At 35.7% G+C, this 27,410-nt stretch overlaps 1 protein-coding gene across 2 annotated transcripts; it reads right to left on the reverse strand.

Annotated features, from left to right (window-relative positions):
- Positions 1-40: 40 nt before the first annotated feature.
- On the reverse strand, positions 41-23,605 carry LOC6033561 (zinc finger protein on ecdysone puffs). 2 transcript variants are annotated; one of them, XM_038260795.1, is made up of 6 exons: positions 23,378-23,605; positions 18,080-18,445; positions 9,794-9,945; positions 5,245-5,813; positions 4,451-5,176; positions 41-1,978 (listed from the first exon to the last, which is right to left on the reverse strand). In XM_038260795.1, the coding sequence occupies exons 2-6, from the start codon at positions 18,347-18,349 to the stop codon at positions 1,680-1,682; spliced, it is 2,016 nt and encodes a 671-aa protein (XP_038116723.1). In that variant the 5' UTR covers positions 18,350-18,445; positions 23,378-23,605; the 3' UTR covers positions 41-1,679. The 2 variants fall into 2 exon arrangements, with proteins under 2 accessions (XP_038116723.1, XP_038116724.1); XM_038260796.1 differs by lacking the exon at positions 9,794-9,945 and adding an exon at positions 6,808-6,893 and having other exon boundaries at positions 23,378-23,533.
- Positions 23,606-27,410: the final 3,805 nt, after the last annotated feature.

A 27,410-nucleotide genomic window follows, 5' to 3' on the forward strand; every position in this document is an offset into this window, starting at 1 on the left:
TAGTGATGTTCTTTCAACGAAACTGAATAAAACAATAATGTTTTTTAAACTCAGATTTTTGCATGGTTTTATTTTTGTCAATCACTAGAAGAATATTTTTCGGTTTCACAATTATGCTCCGTTACATCGGTACCTGTTTTGTTTTTGTATGCTTTGTATTTTTTTCGTTTTTCATTGCGTTTTAGCGGTGATGTCGCGTGTAATTTATTAACATTTGTTTGCTTGTTTGCTGTGAATATTTTTTACTGGGAATTTATTTTTTTCTCTTTTTTCAAATCTCCAATAAGTTAGACAGGGAGTTTCGCACGGATGATGCACGTTTGCTACAAATATATGCTTGTCAAATGGTTTTGCTTTTTTTCTCAAGTTCAAACATGTTTGCGTGCACTTCCATAACACAAATGGATCGCTACGAATTACGCAAGCGTCGTTTCCGTTAACTGTGGGCGTTCCTGCTCTTGCAGGACCAACGATTGTTTTTTCGAATGATGCACCCAAACAGTCATGTGGAGTGGGTGGTAAGGGATGATGACGACGGTCCTCTACTAAACTGCCCGTGGTTCGATTTTTGCGCCCATTGTCCAATTATTATAAAACTAAATCTTTTTTGTTTGAATTTTTCAGTGAAAAAATCAATCAATTCGAAGCACAATATTAGGGTGATTTTTTTGCTGTAACTACACAAAGAGAAGCATATTTTCCGCAGAGTTTCAACGTATGCCCCACAACAATGCTACTACTGTTTTTTTTTGTTTCCTGTGAAATACAATTACATTTTGTTCATTATTTTTAGGTAGATTACTTAACGATACCGAGAATTTAGTGTTTTTAATTTTAAACTTGTTTTGTTTGCTTACATTTGAGAGAATATATTATGCTTTTGTTTTCATTAAATATTATATGCTTTCTGTTTTGCTGGCAGATCAGCATCAACGGTTTACACAATTATCCATAAATTACTAATAAATACGTAAAAATGTGCACTCGTCTTTCTGAAGTATCGAGGTTCTATAGAAGCATTAAGCAACCCGAACTGGTTGTTGCTCGCACTTTTGTGTGTGGTTGGTTGTTTATGATTTGTTTTATTATTGAAAGCCTGGACGACACAGAAGCGTTCGAGTGCACATTTACTAGAAGTATTTGTTTCCGTTTGCTTGAATTGTGTTTTTTTTTTTTTTGTTTATATCTGTAACAAACACATTTTCTTGGTTTTCTATATTTAGTCATGCATAAACATTTCTTCTGTACTTGGCGTTACAGCGCATTGATGAAGTGTATTTAAATAATTCAAATTTAAATAATATTCTATAATATTGGACGCATTGCCCTATCTAGGATTACACAAAGGAAAACTAAAATGATCGTTAGTAAACGAAAAAAAAAGGTTATCATTACAGGATGTTAAAACCATTGAAGATTGCTGTATTTGTGTGCGTCATCATTACAAACGTTATCATCAAATAGTAGAGTTTGATAGAATAAAAATACAATATTTTGAATGTGTCGTGTGATTTTTTTGTTTTGTATCATTGCAGAGAGTAAGTTTTTTTTGGCTTCAGAATTTCTCTGAAAATAGCTGACTTTGCACAAAACCCTTTTTCTTTTGTTATGATCAGTTGAAGCTGAAAGTGTTGTGATGAATCTGAGTTTAATTTTTTTTGTTTATTTTCTTAGCCGCATTAGTAGCGTCCACCGTAACGGCCGGAACGTGCGGCACGTCCCCGCCCGCTGTTTTTCTTGCCTCCGGGGGTGGTTTTCTCCTCCTCCTTCTCCTTGGCCTCGTCCTGGGAGGCGTCGTCGGATTTGGCGGGAGCCGCCTCACCGGAAGAAGCGGTGGACTTTTCGTCCGCGGATGCGGCCGCGTCACCGCCCTTGTTCGCTTCGGCGCCGTCCGTCTCCATCGGTTCCTGCTGAGATTCGCTGTTGCCGTTGGCGTCGTCGCTCTTGCTGTCGTCGGCCATGCTGGCGTCGCCCGATTCTGGAGCGATTGAAAAAAGGTTGTTGTGAAAAACCTGTTCTACTTTCTACTTTTCCATTGAATGTGGATGTTGGAAATCTATAAAATTGTTGACAAATTACACTAACCTACAAAAATTGCGAAAAAAAAATTTCATAAAGAACATCATTTTTAAATCGTTAATCACTTTTCAAGATCAACTCGGATCGCTTTGCACTCTTCGACAAAATTGAGCGTTAAATTTCACAAAAAAAATCTCACTCTTGACAAAATTTCCACACAATTAACAGCAGATTCTGGAAAAAATCGAAAATGTTGCCATTCTTTATAATATTTTATTTTATTCCTGGATTCAAGCCCAGCACTCACTTAGGGGACTGGCTATATAAACATTTTTTTTATAAAGCTATATAAACATTGAAATGTTTCAAAACCGTCAACATTTTCTCGATTTAGATATAAATGTTTTCAAAATTGACAACATTGTTATTCGAAAACGGAAAAAAAATGTTGACGATTTTGGAAACATTTCAATGTTTACCAATTCAAAAACACAAAGTTGCTTTATTAGTAGGGCTTGTGATTTTTCGCGATTTCGCGGAAGCCGCGTAATCCGTGAAATCCACCCCTGGCCGTGAAATTTGGGAAATACCGTTGAATATAAATTATGTGTTTTAATTCAATTGATTAGTAAAATAATACATATCGATATCATGTTTGTTAATCATTTTGCAATGCATTATATCTTTTTTGAATTATCAATAAATGTAAAAACTGCTTTTAATGAAGTTTTACCTGAATTTTAATAAAATACTCAAATTTCCCTATTGCTGAAATTAAGGAAAGCAAAAAACATCTTTATTGCATTTTTTTTATGATTCTAGGTTTGATGAATTAGAGGACGTGCTAATTTTATAAAATCTTAATAAAATTAAAACATCATAAATTCTTGAACTTTTTTTATTAGGTCCAATAAATAAATGTTTGAGTGTATCCCTTTCACACCTTATGTAAATGTTTATTAGTATAAGCGGGATACACTCAATGTTTACATTTGTTTGTAAGACTTAAAACAAAAAGTCTAGAATTCAACTGACGGAAATTCTTCAAAATTTCCCAAGATTAATCCAATACTCCTTTTTTAAATAAATAATTTGTGTCAGGGGGTTTTATTTTGCAAACTTTTAAGACACTTTTCTGTTAGTAACTTTGCTAAAAGTATACATTTTAACGTTCATTTTGAGCAGTTTTTAGGGTACCGTGAAATTGCCGTGAAATTTTAATGTTTTGTAATTGGCATGCCGCGTAATTTTGATTTATTTGCCGTGAAAAATCACTAGCCCTACTTATTAGCTTACAGGATTTCTATCCGGGTGTAACACAAACTTATAAAACAAACTTTTACAAACTTTCAAAGATTAATGGATTCCAAATGTGGTTCTTATGGCAAATTTAGTGTACATTTCGAATCTGTAAAAATATTCAGGTGTAATGTTGTTATTACATTCGAAATGTTTGAAAAAATCCCGTTCGTTTGATACCCACAATGTAAAAACGGAAATTTTTAGTATTTTTTCGGAAATACGTAGTTTTGTGAAAATTTGGAGTATTTTCAAAGAATATTGTTTTTACATTCGAAATGTATGAAAAAATCCCGATCGTTTGATACCCACATTGTAAAAACGGAAATTTTGAGTTTTTTTTTCTCGAAAATACGTAATTTTGTGAAAATTTGGGGTATTTAAAAATTTTTTTTATTACATTCGAAATGTATGAAAAAATCCCGATCGTTTGATACCCATATTGTGAAAATTGAAATTTTGAGTATTTTTTTTTCGAAAAAACGTGGTTTAGTGAAAATTTGGAGTATTTTCTAAAAATGTTGTTTTTACATCCGAAATGTATGAAAAAACCTGATCATTCGATACCCATATTGCAATATATTTTTGGATTCTTTAGAGAAAAAAAAATGCATTTTCAAAATACAGGAAAATACGTATTTTTGTGAAAATTTTAATGGATAACTGACATCATCCCGATTCCAAAACACTATAATTGTTTGATGTTTGCATGATTTTTCATAAGATTAAAGACAATGTCTCCCATATAGCCAAAACCCCATAAGCTCTGTGCTTCAGTTAAGCACTGGGCCGTGCTTAACCGAGGCAGCTGACCGGTGCAAATCCGGGGCAGTGCAAAACCGAGGCGTACAAAACCGAGGCATGACTGTATGTACTATTTTTACTACTATTTTTTGCTGTGTACAGATATATTAAGTGATTTTTTAAATCTCGGATAAAATAAAATAAAATACACCAGCAAAAGCAATTTCAGTGACGAGAAATACAACAACGTGGTATATATTTAAATTTCATGATGTCACAAATTCAAAAAGTGTCGTAATTCTACAACGTACATGTAAGCTTTACATGTGAAATAATATTACAATAAAGATTTGTCAAAAAACAATATATATAACAATTCAATCCTGACCTTCACCCGTAGCCTCCGACGGGTCGTACAGCTCGGGGTCCTTCTTCTCGGCGTCGCCGTTCTCGGCCTCCTCCGCGGCCTTCTTCTCCTCGGCGGCAGCGGCGGCCAGCTTCTGCTTCTTGGCAGCCTCAGCCTCCTCCAACGCGACGGCGGCGCGCTTCTGCGAGATGCGCACCTCCATGGCCTTCTCGTTCAGGAAGCGAATGAACGCACGGTAATGGGAGTGCGTACGAGCGTGGATCTCCCCGGTCTCCTCGGTGTCAAAGTACTTGTGGCAGATGCGGCACTCGTGACACTCGAGCTTGCTGATCAGGCTGATGCCGAGGGCACGGTTCTTCTTGTACCGCGGCAGCTTGTTGTCGATCTCCGGAGCGATCTCGTCACCGAACTTGTAGTCCAGGATGCAATCCGCGCTCTCCTCGTCCTTGACGATTTCGTCCTCGGGGACGTCCTCGTCGGGCTTCGGTTCTTCCGCAGCTGCGCCATCTTCGGCGCCTGTTGCGGGCACCTTTTCGGCACCCACCTCCGAATCGGCTGGCTTGGCCGCATCCGCACTAGTAGCGGTAGCAGTGGCCTCACCAGATTCGGACGTGGCTGTCGAAGCTTTGTTCGATTCTGTTTTTTTCGCTGCCGAAGAGGCAGCATCTTTGTCCTTCTTCTTGTTTTTCGGGGCCGTTTCTTCACGAATGTCTAGCAATTCATCATTAGCAGTGGAGATAACCAATTCTGGAATGAAACGGAACCTTGGGTCAGTACAACAGCCGATTGCCAAACATGTACAATCGGTAACTTACGTTTTGCTTTCTTCTCGATGTCAAGTCGGCTTGGTTTTGTCTTGCAGTTCTTCATATGAACCACAGACAACAAATGGTCATCGTACTCGGTGCGGTTGTGGAACTCCAACTCGCAATCATCGCACTTGGGGTGCAAGAACTTCTTCAGGTCCAGATGCTTCTCCGACCTCCGATGGGCGATTATATGGCCGTAGAAGAACAACTCGCACATCGGACAGTACTCGCGCATCTTGGAGTAGTTCTTGGCTTTGCCCATACGCTTCAGCCGGTCGATCTCGATCGTCTTGAGCTGTTCGGCGATCCGGGCCTCCTGGCGCAGCAGAGTGGCCCGCATGCGGTAGCTCTCCTCGATGCTCTCCTTCATGACCCGGTGGGTGCGACCCGTGATATGGTTCTCGAACGAGGTCGCATCGTACATGTGCTTGTCGCACATGTGACAGTACAGGTACTCGTTCGAAACCTCGTCGTACGGCGAACTCTTCGACTGCTGCTGGTTCTGCTGCTGTTGCTTGCTGTTGTTTCCTGCATTGCTCGAGTTTCCCTTCTTATTGTTTGCTCCCTGCTTGTTGCTGTTTGCGGGAAAATAATAAAAAAGTTAAAACAATAAAGAAAACTCAGTTAATATATTATCATCGAAAGCGTGAAGAAAATGACCACATTGTTTCAGCTTTTAAACTTATAACTAATGTATATGTACAGTACCAGAAAGCCACACAAAGTTAACTTCCCAGAATAACATTAAAATTATATTTCACTGAAAGTCGAGCATCATATTCTTAGAAATCCTTTTGCTTGAAGATTCGATTAATCGTGCAACTGATTTTGCATAGAAATAAATTGCCTTTCGACACAAATCACTCTAATCAACTGGCTCAGACAGCGTTAGGAAAATGAACAAATCGGAAAGAGACATTTTTCTCCAGAATGAAATGTTGTCTCACAAAACAATAATTCATAGAAATATTGATTTCTTTATTCATAAACAATTTAAAAAAACAGGTGTAGAAGACTGAGGTAAGTTTCAACCTTGCTGCCCATACATTACAAAAAAAAACTATTGATCACCAGTTATTCCAGTGTTGACCAAGTAAAATTGATTTAGGTCATACTTGGATGGAATGAGTGCTGAGGAAAAGAGTTTATCGAACTCTGTTGTTTGATTTTGTAAGAGATTGATTGCAATATTTGTATTTTGCTACCTGCACTGATGTGGGAATATTTACAATATCTAACACAACTTGTTAACATGAATAACACAATGTTTCTCAAAAAAAAACTTAAAGATTAGCTAATGGAATGGTGTGATGAAGGAGCAAACAAAAATACAACGATTTAAGCACACAACATCAAGTATAAAACATAATGATGTCAAACATAAACGAAACATTTGTGATGATGTGCGAAACAACCTTAAAAACACGCCGAGTGTCGATTAAAACCATTTTACATTAACAAAAAAATAATACAAATTTTCCCTGTTGTGTGTGCGTGGTTCAGAGACATGTTATAAGTTCACCTACGAAAACAAAATGAGAGAATGTTTGAAAATGCTGGTGGTATTACCTGTTCTTATTTTTACTATTATTATTACTAGACTGAATTGGATTTCGTCTTTGATATCCAAGATTTAACCTTGAAATATAGTCGTTCTGAAAAGGACAAACCGATAAAAGAGAAATATATATAGGATTTAAATTAATGAGAATTTAGTCCAGAAAAAAACGGGCGCGGATGTGAAAACACAAAAGGTGGGGTTTTGCGGGGAGGGTGAAAAGGAGGGTTTTCAGTTATTGCTACCACGAAGATGGGAAAAATAACAACTAAAAAATGGTTCAGAAATCATTTGGTTACTAGAAAGTGATACCAACGGAGAAAACACATCGGGAGAGGAAATCAAATTTGAATGATGGGAGCACAAATTTGGAGGTTTTTGTTTGTAATTTTCTGATCTTTTCAAACTGTTTTCAAAATTTTGCCTGTGAAGGAAATTCCTTCGTTTGCTAAATATCAAATTAAATCCAATTGAAGTCTAGCAGATTTTTAAATTAACCTAATTATTACCTGTTTTAAACTAATTACAGCAATGTGAGATTCGTCGGTATAAAGGTTGATTACTTTTTCAAAAGATTCTATCAGTATAGGAAACCCATGGCGCAGATGACCTTTTGGAAAAATACTTCATATAGATGAAATTCATCATTTTTTGAACATGAACTTATTGAAACCGTTTAAGTATCCTGGGATTGTAAATTGAAAATTAACCCTTTAATAAGTTAATTCTCAATAATTGAGGATTATGCTTATCCAAAATAAATTATCCTATAAAAAATTCAATAAACTTAGAAATCAATTAAAATTTAAACTGTCGATGTTTAAATACTGTTAAAATTTTCTTTTTTACAAATATCATGTTTTAAAAAACATGTTCAGTGCACTTTTGGATTAGATCACTTTTCCATTTAACTCAATATTGCAAAAAAAACTACGTAACGCTATCGAAATATCACTTGCAGCACCAACGGAATCAAAATTTACGCGATGCACCAAGGGGGTCAACAAAAGTTGGAAATGCAACTTCAACCGGCTGTATCTCGGCAAAAACCAACTTGGATGATTCTTGTAGCATTCGATCCGGAAGAATGTCAAGAATCACCTCCAACTAAGTAGATCCAAAACAGATGCGTCTACCCTAAGTTATATTGAAAAAGGCATTTCCATCTTTTTTCCAAGGGTTCAAAGAGCCGGTAAATTGCATTTCCAACGTTTTTGACCCCGTTGGGGCTACAAGTGATATTAGAGCTATCTCGGGAAACTCTAGCATAGACAGCAATTGAAGAAATCCCAGAGGTAATCTTCTCAATCCATTAGGACATGTAAACACGCAAGAAGCCATATCATGATTCATTCAATTACATATTCCGATTCTCTGAGACCAGAGTACGTGGCACCGAGGGATTTCTCGCGAATTAAGGAATCTACGTTAAATTTGATCTAAGAGTTGCGTTACAGTTTGTTGATATTTGCGAACAATGTTAAAAAACGTCATTTTATACATACCGTCATCAGGGGTGACATTGGGTCTGGGGGGTGAGATTGGGTCTTACAATAATGCTGAAATTTGTATGACCCAATCTCACCCCCCAGACCCAATGTCACCCCTAATGACGGTACATGATTTATTAATCTTTCATTAATATGTTAAATGTTACGTAAACTAGGAGAACCGTCATCAGGGGTGACATTGGGTCTGAAATGCTGAAATTTGAAACCTATTTCACCTCTTATCCGTAATGTTTTAAAACATAATTAAACCGTCCTTAATGCAGAATCGAATTGACAACTCTAGCATCTCCAACTTATGTGAAATTTCCTGATGAGATCAACAATATCGTCTCGTACGGCGTTTTAAGCTTGTTACAAAAATATCTTCAGATTATGAGGAAAACTTCAATTGACCAAAATCTGATTACTAGGAGCTTGTGATGCACAAAATTCCATAACTTTAAACTTTTAAGTATGTGTGTTGGGGCAGTTCCAAAAATAAATTTGATTTTTAACACATTTTTTCAGTATTTGAAAAAAAAAATAGAAAACGTGAAACGTACGCTGGAAGAACCTTTGTAACATAAATCGATCGCTACACGGAAAAAAAGAGTTCCCAAAATCGTGAACAAGCGTTCATGAAAATGGGAACCACGAACAAAGTGTTCAAATCCCATGGTACGATTTTGAAAAACGTACCATGGCATTTGGTTCCCATTTTCATGAACGCTTGTTCACGATTTTGGGAACTCTTTTTTCTCCGTGTACTTACTCGCTCTTAAGCTATAACAGTAAAAACATTGCTCATGGTTTGCTCGAAACCAGAAGTATCATGCGCCTCCACCGCAAAGTAATCGAGATTCAGTTAGTATGGAGACGCATCATAGTTTGTAACCTTACACGGAGAAAAAAGAGTTCCCAAAATCGTGAACAAGCGTTCATGAAAATGAGAACCACGAACAAAGTGTTCAAATTTCATGGTACGTTTTTCAAAATCGTACCATGGGATTTGAACACTTTGTTCGAGGTTCTCATTTTCATGAACGCTTGTTCACGATTTTGGGAACTCTTTTTTCTCCGTGTAAGAATAAGTAATTTTTGTGTTTCGCTGAATGTAGTCTGTACAGTTCACATACTCTTTTGGAGTCACAGAATTAGGACTATAATTCAGAAGTTTTGGCTTTAGTGAACAGAATGTGCAGCAAACTAATGATCTAGAAGTGTCTATCCGGGGGAAAAAAGGCTGCCGAAGTGCAGCTGTACACATACTCTCTGAACTTGAGGGGGTGGGGGAAGTACTTTGGGAGCTTTTTGGTACTGGCCGAATACACCGCAACTCTTCAAAGGAAGAACACACGTGACCATCACGTGCCTGTGTGTGAGTTATGCAAAAGCTGAATCATCCGAAACAGAAGTGGTGAGCTTTTTTCACGTGAATCATTCGCTTTTGGTTGTTGTTGTTGTTGTTGTTGTTGTTTTTTGGAGAAAATGGTAGAAAATCTCTTACCTCTCTTTCTTGTTCGAGGAGTCTCTAGCATCGGATTTGTTTTTATTATGGGAATTTTTGGCCAGAACATTTTTGGAACGGGTGAATGCATCCGGCTTGCGAATGCCACCTTTATAGGGGCCGTTATTGTTACGGTTCTTGCCGTACCGATTCTGAATGTGGAAGAGATAGAAAACAACGAAGAGAAGAGAATAGAAGAGATGTTTTGTTTTATGGACAACACTTTTTTTTTCTTGTTTGTTTGTTTATATTTTTTGCGGGGTGTGTGTATCATTTTGTACTCGAAAGTTGCATTTTTGGGAGGTGTTTGCGCAGCGACTTGAAAGCTACCGTTCGAACCGTGTGGCAGCCTGGGAACACTGGAAATATTTCGCTGCCTAAACACCTTGGGAGTGAAATGCACACTGGAGCTGGTTCTCTGGTGGATTTGTTCGAAAGCATGGAGAAAGAGCCAGAAACAGGGAAGTTTATTTCGTTCGATGTGTAGTTGCGATGAGAATGTTTTAACAGTACGGTAAACACGTTATTTCTATTAGTATCGATATTAATTTGGAAACATAACATGAGCGAAAGTGTTTTCTATAACTAGGCAGTAGCACTTGGAAATCAATCTTTGAATCGCTGAGAGTATGATATTTAGAAAACAAACGGAAATATTAAAGGTAAATATTTGCATGTGGTTGACTAGATGAAAGATCAGAAAATTGGAATTTAAATTTGACTGAACGTAACTGAAAATGTTCATAAGGACTGAAGGTAATTTTTAAAAATAATGGTTTGGAATGTTCACGATCCAGATGTTCAATGTATGTGACGAAAATTGTAAGTAACTCAAACTTTAATTTCCTCTTTCACCGACATTACACTTTTAAAGAATAAAAAAAAAGCTGCTCTATACAACCACGTTATTCCCCTGCGGATATTATTAGCCTAACTAGAAAGGATAATGATAGTAGGAAGTAACTGAAAACCAAACGAAAGCAATCAGTCGTTGTGCTAGTGCTCTTGGACAATTCTCTGGAAGATTGAATCATAGAGTTTTTTTAAAAGGTCCTATTAGATATTGTCTTTCATATGTTTATAAAACCTTTAAAAAAACTCTGGAATTATTTGTTCGTAACGCAATTAAAATAATCATTCTTGAAAATTTATAAGTTTATCCAATACAGTCCAAAAAACAAAAACAAGGTCTTTTTTGCATTGTTTTTTAACATCAATTTACAAGCCAATTCTATTGTTGTCATTGATTTGACTATGTGACGTACGCGCCTCGACGAAGAAATGTATTTTAAATTAACTAGCTTTAGAACAAAAAAAATTCAAGATTTTGATGAAAACGGCTTTTTCATTTTAAAAAACATTCATAATGGCGCTTACGTCACGTCACGTGACGTCAATCAATGTAAACTATAAATTTTGCTCAAAAATTGATGTTATAAAACAATGCAAAAGGTTTGGAAACATATTAAATGCTGGCAGTAGCTGAAACAGTGGGGTAAGTGATACAATTGAGTTTTTATAGGAAATGTTGAAATGTTGAAGGAATGGCTGTATCTTGGCACTGAAGTGACATATACTAATTGTTAAAAAATCAAAATTGTTCAGAATTGTATCCTACAAGATGGTATTGGTTTTGGTGCCAAATTTTTTTAGATGCATTTTAAAATTACGATTTCCTGGATCAATATGAATACTGAACATAATTGGTAGGACTCCTCACTATGATTTAAAGCAGGGGTGACCAAAGTATGGCCCGCGGGCCAAACGTGGTCCGCGAGGTGTTATTTTGTGGCCCGCGGACCCATTTTGAATAATCATGTAAAATGGCCCTTTGGATTTCATAATTCTTAAAATTAAGGTTTAGTGAACATTTTCAGTTTTTTTATAACATATAACTAATGATTTAGTCAATCTTTGATCCAGAATATACGAAACAGATATTTTACTGAAAAATCTATCGTTTTGAAACTGTTTCACAAGTGCGAATGGGATTGAAAACAGTTAATTTCGTCAAAAACTTCATCAAATGAATTATGAAACGTTCAAATTTTACTGAAGTGAAAACTGTAAAGACAGCAAAAATATAGGTATTTCATATTAATTGAAATGTCATGACGCAACATTTTTTATGAGCTGGCCCAACTTTTTTTTCTGCACTTATAAACCACCCAACTCATGACATTTGGGTTACGAATTAAGTTCGTAACACCTAATTCAGGTTGTCGAAAATTTATAAAAATATTATTGAAATTGGTGGAACAATTGTAGAATAATTTCTTCGCAGCGATTTATATTTAAAAACAAGCTCTTCCCGGCAAACTTCGTCTTGCCCTTGTTTGGTTTCCTGACGTTTCTTGCTTGTTTGCTAATTCAGCCTCCTGTGATCAAATTTGATTGTACGTAACTTTTCCCATACAATCGGTAGATTTTCCGGAATCGGTTTCAGAGTGGATAAAGTTGTAACTTTTTGGTGTAAGAACCTTCCTTGGGCTTTCACGAACCTAACGCATCAAAGAGCGCTCCGATCCGACTTTCCGTTATCAACTGATTCGCGTTCGAACAAAATCATCGAAATTTTTTATATATATAGATATATAGATACAAGCTTACCCCGGCAAACATCGTCCTGCCCTTGTATGGTTTCCTGACGTTTCTTGCTTGTTTGCTAATTCAGCCTCCTGTGATCTAAGTTTGAGTTTACGTAACTTTTCCCATACAATCCACAGATTTTCCGGAATCGGTCCCAGAGTGGCCAAAGTGACAACTTATTTGCGTAAAAACCTTCCTTGGGCTTATACGAACCCAACGCAACAAAGAGCACCTCGATCCGACGTTCCGTATTGAACTGATTCGCGTTCGAACAAAACCGTCGAAATTTTTTATATATATAGATTCCATTTCTCTAAGTATAAAACACCTGTTTTAAAATATTTTTACAAAAAAAATAATGTAAAAATATAAGTGAATTCAGTTATAGACTATTCTCATTTTCATTAAATTTGTTCAAAAACTAGCGTCTTCAGTCACAAAATTATCAAACATCCATCAACTTAGACCAAAAATATTGTACAGCCTAATCTGTTGGTTGAGGCATAATAATTGCTATTTTTCTGCTATTTTTTTGTCCAAAAAATACATGCAATTTAAAAAAACTTCAGCTGATACATGTATTTTACAGTTGTATAATTTAAAATAACGCCATTTATTTAAAAAAAACATTTTTTCCCATTTGGCCCGCAATTTTATGTAAACTTCAAATTTGGTCCGCCACTCTATAACTTTGAGCACCTCTGATTTAAAGTGAAATACGTGGCAATTTGAACGCAATTTTTAAGGTTTGAGAAAAAATATGATATTTTTCATGCAAACAGTAAATTTTTAATTTTTCAGTAAATCGTAAATCACGAGTTCTAAACGATTTTAGCGAATTTGTCGTCGTATGAAAACATTGTTCCTGAGGCAAAAACCTATCGAAATCCGGGTGAGCCCGAAGGCACATAGGTGGAACTCCATACAACCTGTCAGCTCAAAAAGTGGTACGATTCTTGAGTTCTGTCACTGGTATAGTGGAAATTTGTCCACGCTTGTCACAGCCTACTCAGCATCAATTACTGTAAAATTTGAATCTATTATACCTCTTGCAAATTGACAGAACAAAACATGTATACCACTTGTATGTTGACAGAAGTTTAGATTACAGTGATCAATCGTACGGAAATATAAAGTTGAAAAATCATGAGAGTTTTCAGTAAAACTCGCACAAAAGTATCATGCGTAATTCAAGCATTCGTTCAATAAATGAAGGAGTTCATGTTGCTTTGGTGACGCGATTTCTTTGCTAATAGGGGGAGAGGGGGTAATATGCACCCCCTAAGGGAAAACTGTGATTTCTCAACCATTACAGCATTACTGAGGAAGAATTTTGTTCGATATTCTAAAACAACTAATATTCTTCGTCATCCATGTGAAAAAAGTCTTAAAAAACCTCAAAATTGTTCGAAAATATCAAATTTCTAAAAACATTTTTGATTCATTTCAAACAACCATGCGGGGCAATATGCACCGCAACATTGGGGCAAAATGCACTACAACAACGGGGCAAAATGCACCACAACATGGGGCAAAATGCACCGGGTAAAAGCAGTTTTCACTAGTCACCACTAGATGACACCGCTGTTTTTACAAAGGAGCTTCACAGCGGTGCATTTTGCCCCGACCACGCTTTTTGCAGAAAATTTAATTAAAAATGCATTTTTTGATGTTTTTGGACTCATCTATCTACAGAATAGTGAAGATTATGGCAAAAACTATATACCTCAACACTAACAATAACAACAAATGCTTTTTATATTGTCAAAAAATCATAATGAAAGTTCAATGAAAATTAGATGAAAACACAACATTTTAAAGTTTTGCAAATAACTTAAGCTGTATTTATACTACGATACTCAAATTTTTCCAGCATGGTTTAGCAATGTTAAGCTTCCAATTTCTATGAGTTTATCCCCGGAAAATTCTTCCAAATACCGAGAAAAGCAGGGGGTGCATTTTGCCCCGGGGGTGCATATTACCCCCTCTCCCCCTAATTCAATTTGTATGCTCTTCCTCAACAATTAAAGCTCTCCCTCGTGATCCACTGATGGACGATGGGTTAATGACGTGGTTGATTTGAAAATTGAGAGGAACAGATAAGAGCTGCGAATCTCCTCCTCTTCCCATATTTTTGTTCGATGTCAAAGAATTCAAGCCATGCACTACCACCTAAATACCTGTTTGCAATCGAATACAATGATGAGCCATGATATCTGAAAATGAAGTTTTTAATGCACAGTTTTTTCCGGCATTTTGGAGCAGGAAAGGTAAAAGAATCGCAAAAACAAACCGCCAACATGAGAGTCGCACGAGAGGCAAAACGAAAATTCAAATCATGGAGTGCTGCGATTTTGTTTACTTGAGGCAACTTTTCAGTATACCAGTTGTGATTGGACGAGGGGTCAATGCATATTTCATGTAGCCAGTGCCTGTGTACGATTTAATAAAATTATCAACTAAGATTTAACTTAAAACTTTAAAAGCATTATAAAAAAAATGATCGAAAATTATAAAATTTGGAATATAAGAAAACTAGAAATTTAAAATTTGGTTGTGAGTGATACAAACACATATGACACATTCTTGCGAAATTAACCACTTTTTTGGGAAATATGTCTCGTATGAAACCTGTTCCAAATATAATTATTATTACAGATGCGGATTGGAAATACGAAGCCCTTTTTAGTTTCAACAAATTAATAAGGCATGTTTTAGCTATTTGAAAAATTTCCAGCTGCGATTAAAGAAATAAACCAATAATGATGAACAACCATCGAACAAATGCTATTTAGCGCTTCTGTACTGCCCACCATTGAAAAAACGGCTAATATCCACTTTTGGCAAAAACGAGATATTAGCACCAGGTGGTAGAGGATGTTCGAACGCATCTTCTGGAACTTGAATTTCACTGAAATAGTGTTTAGACTTGGCTGCCGATGCGAAAAAACCAAACGGCTAATATGCCACTCTTATGGGATATTGCCTTGGCGGTGATTTTGTGACAAACACTAAAACGCGTTTTTCTCGGAATACTTGATTTGGCATAATAGCCGAATTTTCAATTATGGGCAGTGTAAGCGTTCTTAAGAGATTGGGCACAGATAAAAAAACAAAATTGTATTTGAATAAAATTTTGATCAACAAATGGGACTAGATTTACTTAAATTAAGGATTACTCACTAGCTATATTCACTAACAATATTTATTAGAATCTATAGAACAACGACAACATCAAGGGATGTTTATGTGTGTGACAAATTGTCCAAGGCATTGTGCACATTGAAATCAATCATCGTAATCTGGGTCGAACGGAGAGAATCTTCTGTCTCATTTTACACGCTATCTCGCGAGTTTTCCTTTCTGCTCTAACAACCGCAAGGTTATGGAGGTGGCTCGCACTGACAGCGGCTCGACATCCTCTCCGCTTGCCTTAGATCGTAATCAGCTATGAAATTATTTGGCTGGCCGGAAACATTGTTTTCAAATGAGGCAAGTTTTGTAAAAAGAGTTCTGTTGAAAATGCTGTTTAGGTTTAATTGCACGCCGAAGTACTGCTAAGTCAACATTATGTTCTCGATGGAAATAAATGCTGTTATCACAATTAAAAATAATTTTCCACTTTTTATAATTTTTTGAAATTCAAAATATTCTAATTACATGCACTATGGACGACCCGTCGTTGCGAAACTGCCATAAAAACTTGTCGAAAAGTTGGAGCTCTCCACCGCTAGAGGCAGCACCGTGCATAGCCTCATTTTTGAACCTCAAGTTCCACGGATGTGCCGAAGGTTTCTGCCACATCGCCGTTTTTTGGGACATACTACTACACACTCTTATATCGAAAAAAATCCGTTTAAAAATCAAATTTTGAGGAGCACTAACTATTTAATCTACTCATAAAGCTTATATTTGAAATTAAGGCTCAGTTCACAAAAGGTTACAATCACTTGAAGGTTGGAGAGGGTTTATTTTTGAAGTTTTTATGGTTTAGTGTTTTTTTTTATTCAGATTTTATTGTTTTTTAAAGAACCTTAACAATGCAGTCTTAAGGAGGGAAAACAAAGTTAATTATGTAACTTGAAAAACAGCAAATCGGCCAATTTTGATTATTATTGTTGAATTTGAACCAGCGGATAAAAAAAAATACAGGATGTCGTTAAAAATTTTAATGTACGAAGCATTTCACAACATGGAAATGGTATTAATATATTTATTGTATAATAAATGTAATTTTTTTTCTTCTAGAATCACTAGGCGTTGCAGGTGTTAACACGTTTCCACTGATGTCTTTGCTAAAACAACCCAATAAATGAAATAAAATTGAAATATTTTGCGGCACTTATATGAAATGTTTGGACTTTTTTTTACTTTGGACTTTTCACTTTGGTAAAACTTGATAAATATTAAACTTGAAAACTAAAAAAAAAAAACTTGATAAATATTATTTTACTCCCTGATATAAAGTAAACTAACAGGAAATCGTTTCAATAAAATTACAATTACAATTATGTATGCTTCCCTTTAATCAGTATCCAAGCAACCTGGGCTGGACAATCATCACATATACATGACGAAATCTATTCTGCAACCCGCTCAAGTCACCATCGCCATGCGAATGCGAATGCGAATAAATATTATTCATGCTCAATTGATAATTTAAGGAAACAAGATTTTTCTTTGAAATTTTCGTTACTCAAATATTTTCTTCATTTTAAACCACTCAATCTAAGGAGAACTCTAATTTTCAAATGACCGATTCTTAGCGAAGCTACACCAAAAAGTCACTTTTTTCAATTTTCAATACGATTTTTTAAATGAAAAAAATCATTTTTATTATTATTCAAAAAATGCAATGTTCATTAAATACGTTTTCTTACATTAAACACCAAAAATATTGACCAAATAGAGTCTGCAAGCCATTGAATGGGAGAGGAGTTTTTTCATAAATCTGCTCCTTTCGTTGTCCCGTCACGAAAAGAAATGGCTGGCAAAAACTCAAATTTTAACCAATTCTTTCGGTTCAAGGAGCAAAAGATTCGTTTTTTAATTTGTGATAATGTGTAGAAGAGCAAAAGTTTTTAAAAATCAAACTGGCAAAACTGTAGCGATTTTTGTAGTGTGCCTTTTAAAAGTCCAGTTTTACGATGTTGTCCCGTCACGCTACACTTTTATTTCAGGGGAAGCACATGTACTATATGGTTCATTCTGCATGATATTTCTTTGTAGGAAAATCAATTATCTTTCCAAAAATGTAATAACACATTGGGGTTTCTTCTTTTATTTTGCCACTACAGCCAAAACGCTAAAAAAAACTTGGGATTTTTTTTAAAAGGAGCCGAAGAATCGGTCAAATATTTTTTACTAAAAATAAAAAACCCAACCATGGGGAAACCTTGAAGACTCGAAACTAATAATACATGATTATTTTGTCACATAGCAAAATAAGTAAATTTATCATGGACAAAAAGTGTATTTCCAGAGAATTGTTCAGCTTTGTTCAGACAGGTAGAGCACTAGCGCACAGGTGAAGAAATCAGTAGGTAAATCGTAGAGTTAAAAGTGAAACTAAAGTGATTGAACAGATTTAAGAGAAGGGGCTTCAAAAGAATGAAAAATTAACAGGTCGTTTGTGATGATGTAGGAAAGAGAGAGTGGGCGAAGAAGGGGGTGATCATCGGAACGGCCACAACTTACCCGGACGAAGGGGAATCCATTCATATCGTCGAATCGGGACGATTGGACGCCGTCCAGGAGCGACGGCGGAACCTGGTTGGAGTTTTGATTGCGGAGTAAATTATTGATCAGACTGTTGGCTAACGTGAGGGCGTCATTATTGCCACGGCCCCCGCCCACACCCGTGTCCCAGGGGTTGATTCGGCCAGCACCATAGTTGTTGCCGAAGTTGCCACCGCCACCACCACCACCACCTCCTCCGTTGCGACGGTTATTGTTGCGATAAGCCATTTCTAATTTGCTTGTTGCTTCGTTTTTTTTTTCTTCGTAGAGATTTGAAAGGGCGGTGATGTGTGCTGCACTGGTTCAATTCAAACGTGGGAGTATCTGCAAAAGGAATCGGAACACGACGGGGTCGATTAGAACAGGTGAAAAATTGTTGGGCGCCTCGACGCCGGCCCGGCCTGGAGAAAAGTGGTTATGAAACAGTTTTCCCAGCATGGAGCAAGTCATCCACACTGACTGTTGCCGGCACCATGTGTCGACACTATGGAACATGCGCATATTGGGCGATTCTTATGGGAGATTTGGGCAGTAATGCGTTTTTGAAAGGAATTAAGTCCTTTTATTTCAATCTTAAAAAGGAAAAGGAAATTGATAACTCTGCTGTTCTAAATTTTCTTGATAGAAGCACTGAAAATTATAGTAACCCTAATTTCCCCTAAATTATTCATCCTCTCCATCCAAAATCCCGGCTTCTCGCCAATTTATTCCTCAATCTGCCCTTCGTTGACGAACCACTCATGAAAAAATATTGATTCAAAGTGTTCCCACGGGATTAGCACGTGGCCCTGGCTGTGGAATCACTACCATAGAATTGGTCTGGAGCACTTTCACTAATGACCACATGTAGAATGCTCATTTGGTTACGACGAAGAAGCTTTAACTGACATGCATCCTCCCCTGTGGGTTGAGAGCAGCGCTCTGACTCACAATATTATCGATTGGTGAATTTTTCCATGTGGAAGCACGTTACACAAATTGCACCATTTATTAGGTAACTTTGGGAACTCTCAAAAGTTGCCCAGCTCATCCGCACTTTCGCACCATTATCGGTCTCCAAACTGCAGAAAAAAAAAGCTCATTAAAAATTTGAACCACGTCCACAATTAGCGTCACGGTTAGTTTAATTCCCCCTAGCACTCGCACACACTCACACTCGCCAATTATCCAACTCCCACGGGGTTGATTCTTAGCAGGTTCCAGCTGTTTATTCACCTTCACCAATGAATAGTATACACACTCGTGGTCAAGAAGCGCTCCCCTTTCGGGTTATTGCTAGCCGGCAGAAGACTGAAACGGATCAAGTATCACGGTTCTCTCAGATTATGTGGTCAAGCGAGCTAACCCTTAAATGTCCAAAATTTGATCGTCTTTGATTGTTGTGTTAATATACTCCAACTCCAACTAAAAGTTTTATTCTACAATAAATTCTACTATTTGTTTCTTTTTTTCACGAGTTTCATGTAGTTTGTTTACTTTTCTTGGAGTTGTTCTTACTAAGCACTTTCCTGATATTTTGTTTCAATTTAATTAAACCCTAGCACAGCCAATCTTTCGAAGGGTTATTCGCTTTTTTAATCTTTTTTTTTTCAATTTGATTTGTGTTTTTATTGGAATTTAATAAATTTGCTGGAAGTTATTTGAGATCGATTTATAAGCCTTTGCAGGGAGAGTACACATATCAAAGTTTAGATTTAGCTAGCTAAGTGTTCTTTAAAGGAACAAGTTTTGAGAAAGAAAACTTTGTGATTACTTTGTATTTTTGTGTGTTATTACTGGGTTTATTCAACAACTCTAGAGTTTCTTTTTTTGAAAAGGTCAAAATACAAAATTTTTAATTTTTGCTTTTAAGGTACTTTTAAATTACCTTGAGTCAGGGATATTGGAAAAACTCAAAAAGCTTAACATTCTAATTTTGTTTATTTGACCTTTTCAAAAAAGAACTCCACAGCTTTTTAATCTGCTCTATAATAAAAAAAAAAAGTTGTCGTTAAGGGTTATCTCCAGCAGATTGTTTCCAGCAATAAGTACGAGGCAGAAACCTTTCGTAATATGCAGGCCGGCTGGTTGCAGATTTCATTTTATCGCTTCTAATGTGGACGTTTGGATCAAAAACGCACACACTCACACTTAAATCTACTTTTCTAGATTGTCGAGAATCGCGTCGGATGGAAAGTTGGAGCAAGTATTGGAGAGCAAGTGCGTGCGTAAAAGTGTGCGAACGTCAAGTAGATTAAATTCACGTTATAGAGAAGCAAGTGCAACTCGTTTGCCCTATACATTTGCTCTGTGATGTTATTTTACAGAGTGACGTGTTAGAGAGTGGCGTGGATGGATATAGCTGCTTATTGTCAAAATGCAATTTAAATGACTTTTTGCATTATCATACGAGTAAGGGAAAGCTATATTTAAACCATAACATCTGTTTTAAGAAATTGTGCTAAATCTTAAAAAAAATCTATTGGATATTTGATAAAATCGTAAAATTTTTGAATGTTGATATGCACAATTTAAAAAAGCTCGATTATGGATTTTGTATATGTGTTTTCTTCATAGTTGGAAAAGTTTGATGATCTTGACACAATTTCCTTGTATATCGTAAAATTTGGTTAATGTTGTTAAAAATGGCATCTGGAACCATTTTTTTTTTTTTTGTAAAATGTCATAGAAAATGAGGATCTGGCAACACTATCCTGAGCTATCGCAGTTTAAATTAAATTTTAATTAAGAACTACGTTTTATAGATATTGGATAGTTTTTTAACTTTCCAATAAGTCACAATGTTGATGATCCGTAATGCTGTTCAAAGATGTAGAAGATATGGTTAAATTTATGAAGCTATTCGGGACTAAATGTAATAAATTTTGTTAGTGGTCAAATCGTACCCAATTTGAAGCAGTCCGATAAATTATAATGTTTGGTAATTTGGCATGACTTTTTTTATGAATCTTAAGTTAAACTAATGAAAATTTGTGTGGCTGGATGTTGTAATTTGTTACTGTAAAAATAGCTAATTCTAGGGTTATTTTGCAACTTTTTTGGATCAGTAGATTTACTCGATTCTTGAAGGGGTTACATGTAATCGGCAAAAAGTCTAAGGTTGTTATGATAACACACTTAATTTTATTTACAATCTGGTTTCAGAGTATTGAAGTATACATTTTCATCTATTAACAAAACAAATTTGGAGACATTTGGTTGTATCATTGAAGAGATATAGCTATTTGAAGTTAGCAGTTTCAAAAAACGGGTGCACTGCCACACTGCCTTGACCAAATCGGCTCAAAATTTTGGTGAAGACTCGTTAAACTGGTCCTGTGTGCATGGCGATGGCCGATTTTTAAAAAGTTTATTATAAAAAAGATAAAAATAATTTTGTGTTTTTCGTATAAAAAATCATCAGTTTTTGATTTTTGTATTTTTTAAAAAGCAAAATTTTGAGCTTAAATCGTTTCTTACTCAGTTTAATCCTGAAGTATCTTCATGAAACTTTCAGGAGTGATTGAAAATCATCTTTTTAGTGGATTTAATAAATTTTCTGTATAACGAAATTTTGTGATTTTCTACATGTATGAAACCCCTTAAGCAACTGCACACTTTGTTCCCAACTTTGAATTTATCAGCCTAGGACCTTAGTCAACATCTCAGCTTAGGATACTAACTTCATACAAGTAATGCATAATCAACGAAATAAATGAAAAAAGTTGCTGTAAAAATTACATCCAGAACTACATTTTACTACAATGATGGTTCAAGCAATCCTTTCTGCAATATTTTTGGGTAAAATCATAAAAAATGTTTGGAGGTGCTCACCCAACTACAGGTGCAAAATACAAGTTTAAACAATAGCTTTAAAATGATGGCAGAGCAATTCTGAATAACACTCTGAATAGGATATTTCAGTGAAACTTTTTTCTCCACTTTAGTTTGGCGTCTCAACACCCAAAACAGGTGCCGAAAAGTATTTCTTTTCAATATAAGTGCTGAAAGGTTGAACTTTTCAGCACTCAAATAAATGGTGTAATACATTTTACAGCACTGTTTATTTTTGGAGATAAAAATAAGGCAATTTCGTCATTATAGAATAACAGGAAAATTTACAAGTATTTTCAAATCAGAATTGTGAAAAAAAAACTTTTTAAATGGGAAATTCGAGGATTCGATTAGCTTGGTGCTGCTGAATTCAATTTATTTTATTGTAGTTGATAAAATGTTTCATGTAGCTCAAAGAAGAGGTTTGCCTTCAAAATAAACTTTCCAGCAGCACAGTTTTACACTAATAAGCTGTTTTATCAAGAAAACATAACAAAACCAGATCCAAACCGTTGTAAAATCTGAAAGTAACATAAGCTTGTAACTGTTTTAAAAGTAAAATCAACACGTTACTAACTTTTTCAATTATTGATGCGTTATTTTAATGTTCTTTGATGTTTCTACCGATACCGGAAGCACTTTTCACCAAAGATAATATCCACTCGCGAGCCCTGCAAAGGGGGACTTCCCCCCATCCTATCTATAACGAATCTCACCTCACCTCTCTATCGATTGATATTTTTGACGCAACTGTACAAATGGCAGAAACTAGAAAATTATACATGAATGATTTTACTTTTGCATCTATCAAGAAGAATTATATAATTTTTTTATTTCTTTTTATGATATTTTATTCGGCTTTATAAATCATTCTCATTCGCCATTGGTGGCCATCACAAATTGGTTATTTGTCATAGACCAAAAAAGCCGGCTACATTTCTTATTGCTTCTACTACGGCATCATCACCATCAGTAGCAATAGCAATACCTATATGATTGAGGGGTGAACGCCAGGCAGACAGACGAAAAATCGATAATTTTTTGCTGCTAACTCCGCTATTTCACTCTCTCCCTCTCGTAACGAGAGTCGAAATGGGATTACGCCCTGCCTTTTTTCCTATAGGAAAAAAAAGGTCCGGCATTTTTTCCAAACTTTTATTGGAACAATTGAAGCTAAATTTTAAACCAAAAATTGCGTGGCCTATTGCACACGGAACACCAGCCTGAAACTTCCTGGTTCGTATTTTACTACAAACGCAAAGTCCCTCACGAGACAACTTTTCGCAAATGGTGGCCACCAGTGTCGATTTCGATCTCTGTGGCAGTCCCTGAAAATTTTCCATTGCCACTTTTCCACAAATAGTTGGTGGCCAATTCCATACTATTCCTACTCTGCCACCTACCGCGGCCAATTCGGAAGCTTTTCCGGCCACATTTACTTACTTCTTGACGAGGAAAAACCACTTGAAAAAATTGAGACACTTTCTTTGAAATTTACTTGGAGAGAAAAAGGGTACTTGACACCGCGAAAGAACAAAATCAATTGAAAGCCGGAGCGAGTGAACACGGCATTGGCCACTCTGCTCACGAGGTGTTCTACCCTAGTCGGTGGTAGTTCCTACCCTACCCTATCGAACTTGACAGCCGGCTGCGCATAAGCGTTCATCGGATAGTTAACAGGCCCTCCCTCAGCCACAGCCGGCCGTATTTACTAATACTGCTACCTCGGACTGTCAGGCTGCAAGCCGGGAGTTCATCATTTGACATGACTTGTGTACTGCGAGCCGGCTTTTTATTTTTGGGCGAAATCTATGAAAATGAACGTAACTCGCCCGTTCAGAAGTGACGTCTGCTTTAGAAGTGAAATATGCAGTTCGAGAGTGTTTGTATCAATTTGGTTGAATGACAAAATTGTATAATATTTTTGAAATATTTTTATTTAGGCCAGAAGGACTCCCCTCATCATCTGAAAAAATATGATCTTGTTTAAAAATAACAAATCATGAAACCAAATTTCGATTTCGATAATGATTCTAATGATTTTAATTTAGGTACTATGCATCTAAAAATCCGATCGTGAAATTGCATGCACATCACACGGAATGACGGAAGAAAAATACAGGGTGGCCACTCAAGTCGGGAAATCGGGAAAGTCGGGAAAAAGTCGGGAATTCGCCAAAATCCGCCAAAAATCGGGAAAAAGTCGGGAATTTATGATTTTTTGTCAAAAAGTCGGGAAAAGTCGGGAATTCTGAGCATACTTGTTATAAAATTATTTTTTAACTCTTGCATAATTTTGTAATATTTTGTACAATTTTCACTAATTTCTGTTTAAGTAACTTACTTAAATTTTAAGGTTCTTTTCACTATTTCAATATATTTGAGTATAGAAAAGCTGTTTAAGACATTCAGAATTTTAACGAATATTGGAGTCTTTGACAAAGTTTTTTTTAATTGATCAAATGATTGCTATTAATTTTTGTTCATCAAACAAGAGGTAAAAATTGATTAATTAATGGAAAACTAGTATAAAAATAGAGCCTAATGGCCAGCTTAGAATTATAATTCTATTTCATTTTGTCACACAATTGAATATTTGAAAACAGATTCCAACTTGAGTTTGGCAATGTTTTTTTTTTTGGTAAATATTTTAAATTGTTAAAACTTAAATATCGAATAAAATTCCAAATTGAAAAGCTTTTTTACGTTTTGAAAACATAAAGAAAATATTGAAATTGCAAAAAAAAAATCCAAGAAATTTTGAGTTATTGCGAAATTGTTTAAAAAAAACGTCTTTTCAAACATTTTGCTTAAAATAAGTGGATAAATAAGTTTTTTATCAAACTGAATTTTCATTGAAAAAAAAAGTTAAATACTGACCACTAAATAAATTACCATTGATTAAAAAATTCAATATCAAAAATTACAAAATTAAAAAGGGAACTTGGCAAAAACATTTTTTTATGAGTTCCTTGACATTTTTCTAAACCCTTTGAATAAATAATAACAGCAATTATGTTTTAATCATTCTTTGATTTAAAATGATGATGAATTTCAAAAAAAATAGAAACGATATTTTAAGTTCAGTTATCTTTAACTTTTTGTCATTTCCAGTTGAAACGAAGTTGAAACTATACGTTTGTCAATTTAAAAAAAATAACATGGAAGTTATAAGTTTTGTTGAACTTTCGATTATTTTTTCAAAGAAATTTGTGTTTCTACTCTGAATCATAATAATGAAATTCTAGTTTTGAAGTTTTGTTTTATTTGTTGTTTAGTTTCTGTATTTACAAAAAATGCCTATATTTGGATTATTTAAATTCATTGAAATTTTTTTTTCGGTGGTTAATATTGACGGAGCCACGTAGCCTAGTTGTAACGCTACCGCCTCGTAAGCGGTAGATCGGGGTTCAAATCCCGGCTCGGACCAACACAACTGGTGATAGTTTCTCTTCTGGATTCGATTGCTTAGTAAAGGGAAGGTAGTGTATCGTCACAAACTGGACCTTATCACAACACCTTAGGGAGGCGACCTATGGAATGTTAACAATAACCTTTACATGTTAACATTAGTTGAGTGAAAAACTGCCACAGAATCCGCTTTGTAAATGCCGGCCCCGATACTCTTCACGGGTGTTCCCCTCAGGAACTGGGAAAGATTTACTTTTTTTTACTTTAATATTGACATTTCCTCTAGAAAATTTTTTGCTTGAAATTATTCTTTAAATAAGAAATGCCAATTATTTCAGCATTCTGGAAAAGTCTGGAAAAAAGTCGGGAAAAAGTCGGGAATTTGAAAATGGAATTTGAGTGGTCACCCTGATTTAAAATATAACAAATCGAGTTGGCCCATGAGATATTTATACGTAAAAAGTTGTGTTTCACCTCCCTAATTTTGAATATGTTAGTCCAAAATATTCGATCAGCGCAAATTGTGTTTTTCAGTGTGTTTTTTCGGTACTAAACAAATATTTAAAAAAAAATTAAAAAATACATTTCTTTGAAGTTCATAGTAATTAATGGTAAAGAAACACAAAACATTCTGAAAAAATACAAATAAAAAGGCTTATTTTCAAATTATTAAAATTTTCTTGAGCAACCAAGCGCCTTCTCCTGAGGTACTTTATATGGGAATACTTTATTTTCTTAAAAAAAAAAACACAATTTTCGTCGATAGAGTATTTTTAAGCGCCCGTATTCTTAAACCCAAGTTTCTACGTATAAATCTTCCATGGGTCATCTCGATTTATAATATTTGACTTCCGCCATGCCCTGACATCTCACCATCTTTTTGCACACTGAATGTACGATGAGTCTGCTTAAATTTCTTCATAAAATACACACACTGACTTTAAAATAAGAAACACAATAGCTTTTCAAAAACACTCTAGAAAATTTACTTCCACAAAAACTGCTTTCAAAACCCAAAAGGAGACGCACGGTAGTTCAATCACCCACGCGGAAGAGTGCGAGAAACGAACGTGGAAAAACTCTCCCAAGCAACGGCGCGCAAAACGAGAGAGCGCGCGCTGGTTTTTCCTTATTCTCTCTCAATGCGCCGTGCACACACGCTCTTGAGAGAGGCGCACGGCGAGGACGAGCTGACTGCAGCATGGCGTCGGTTGCTCCGATTTATGCTGCGTAGAGCTTTTGTGAAAAAGGAGAGAGCGCAGAGGCTCGTTTGACGCACACATTCGCGTTGCGTTTTAAGAGCGAGTCCACGAGCAAAGCATACCCATCTCGCATCAACCTCATCAATCTGCCTGAAATTTTCAGGGATTGTTTTTACATATAAAACTAGCATCTGGCCAAAATATGAGCACTCTAGGTCAACGGGAAGTGGGGCAAATCGGGACACAAATTTCGAAGGTTCAAAAACGTCAAAAATCTTAAAAAGGCTATAACTTGAGCAAAATTCTATTTAATTTCAAAATTCAAAATGCATCTAAAAGGGCTTGAAAAATGCAACAAAATGCAGGGAGAAGCATCCCAATTGGTTAAATCTAAAGGGAGTTATTGACATTTTAGTGAAAAAATAGCATAATTTTCAAACTCAAATAAAAAAGTGTTCCATCAAGATATCAACTCGGTTCGACCTGCAGCTTGTAGGGGACATCTGGGACTACCATCTGAAAATGAGAACGCTTTGGGTAAGGCAGTTTAACACATCAAATAGACAATTTTACTTTTAGTGCATTTTTTCGCTGTAAATTTTGGCTCGGGGACCCCTTAGATCCCATTTTTTGGTTACAATTTTATCATATTCGTGTTCCTGAGACAATTTCACAATAGAAACATGCATAAACATGTTTAATTTCATCCATTTTAACCCTTTAAAAAATGAAAGTTTAAAAAAATCTTCGATTCACATTTATTGAAAATCAAGTTCGTTTCCAAGGATACTAGATGACACCAGAAAAAAAGCAGCTTCATAATTTTTTTTAACTTTCATTTTTTAAAGGGTTAAAATGGATGA

This window comes from Culex quinquefasciatus, chromosome 3 (assembly GCF_015732765.1).
Source record: "Culex quinquefasciatus strain JHB chromosome 3, VPISU_Cqui_1.0_pri_paternal, whole genome shotgun sequence".
In the NCBI taxonomy this organism is placed as follows: Eukaryota; Metazoa; Arthropoda; class Insecta; order Diptera; family Culicidae; genus Culex; species Culex quinquefasciatus.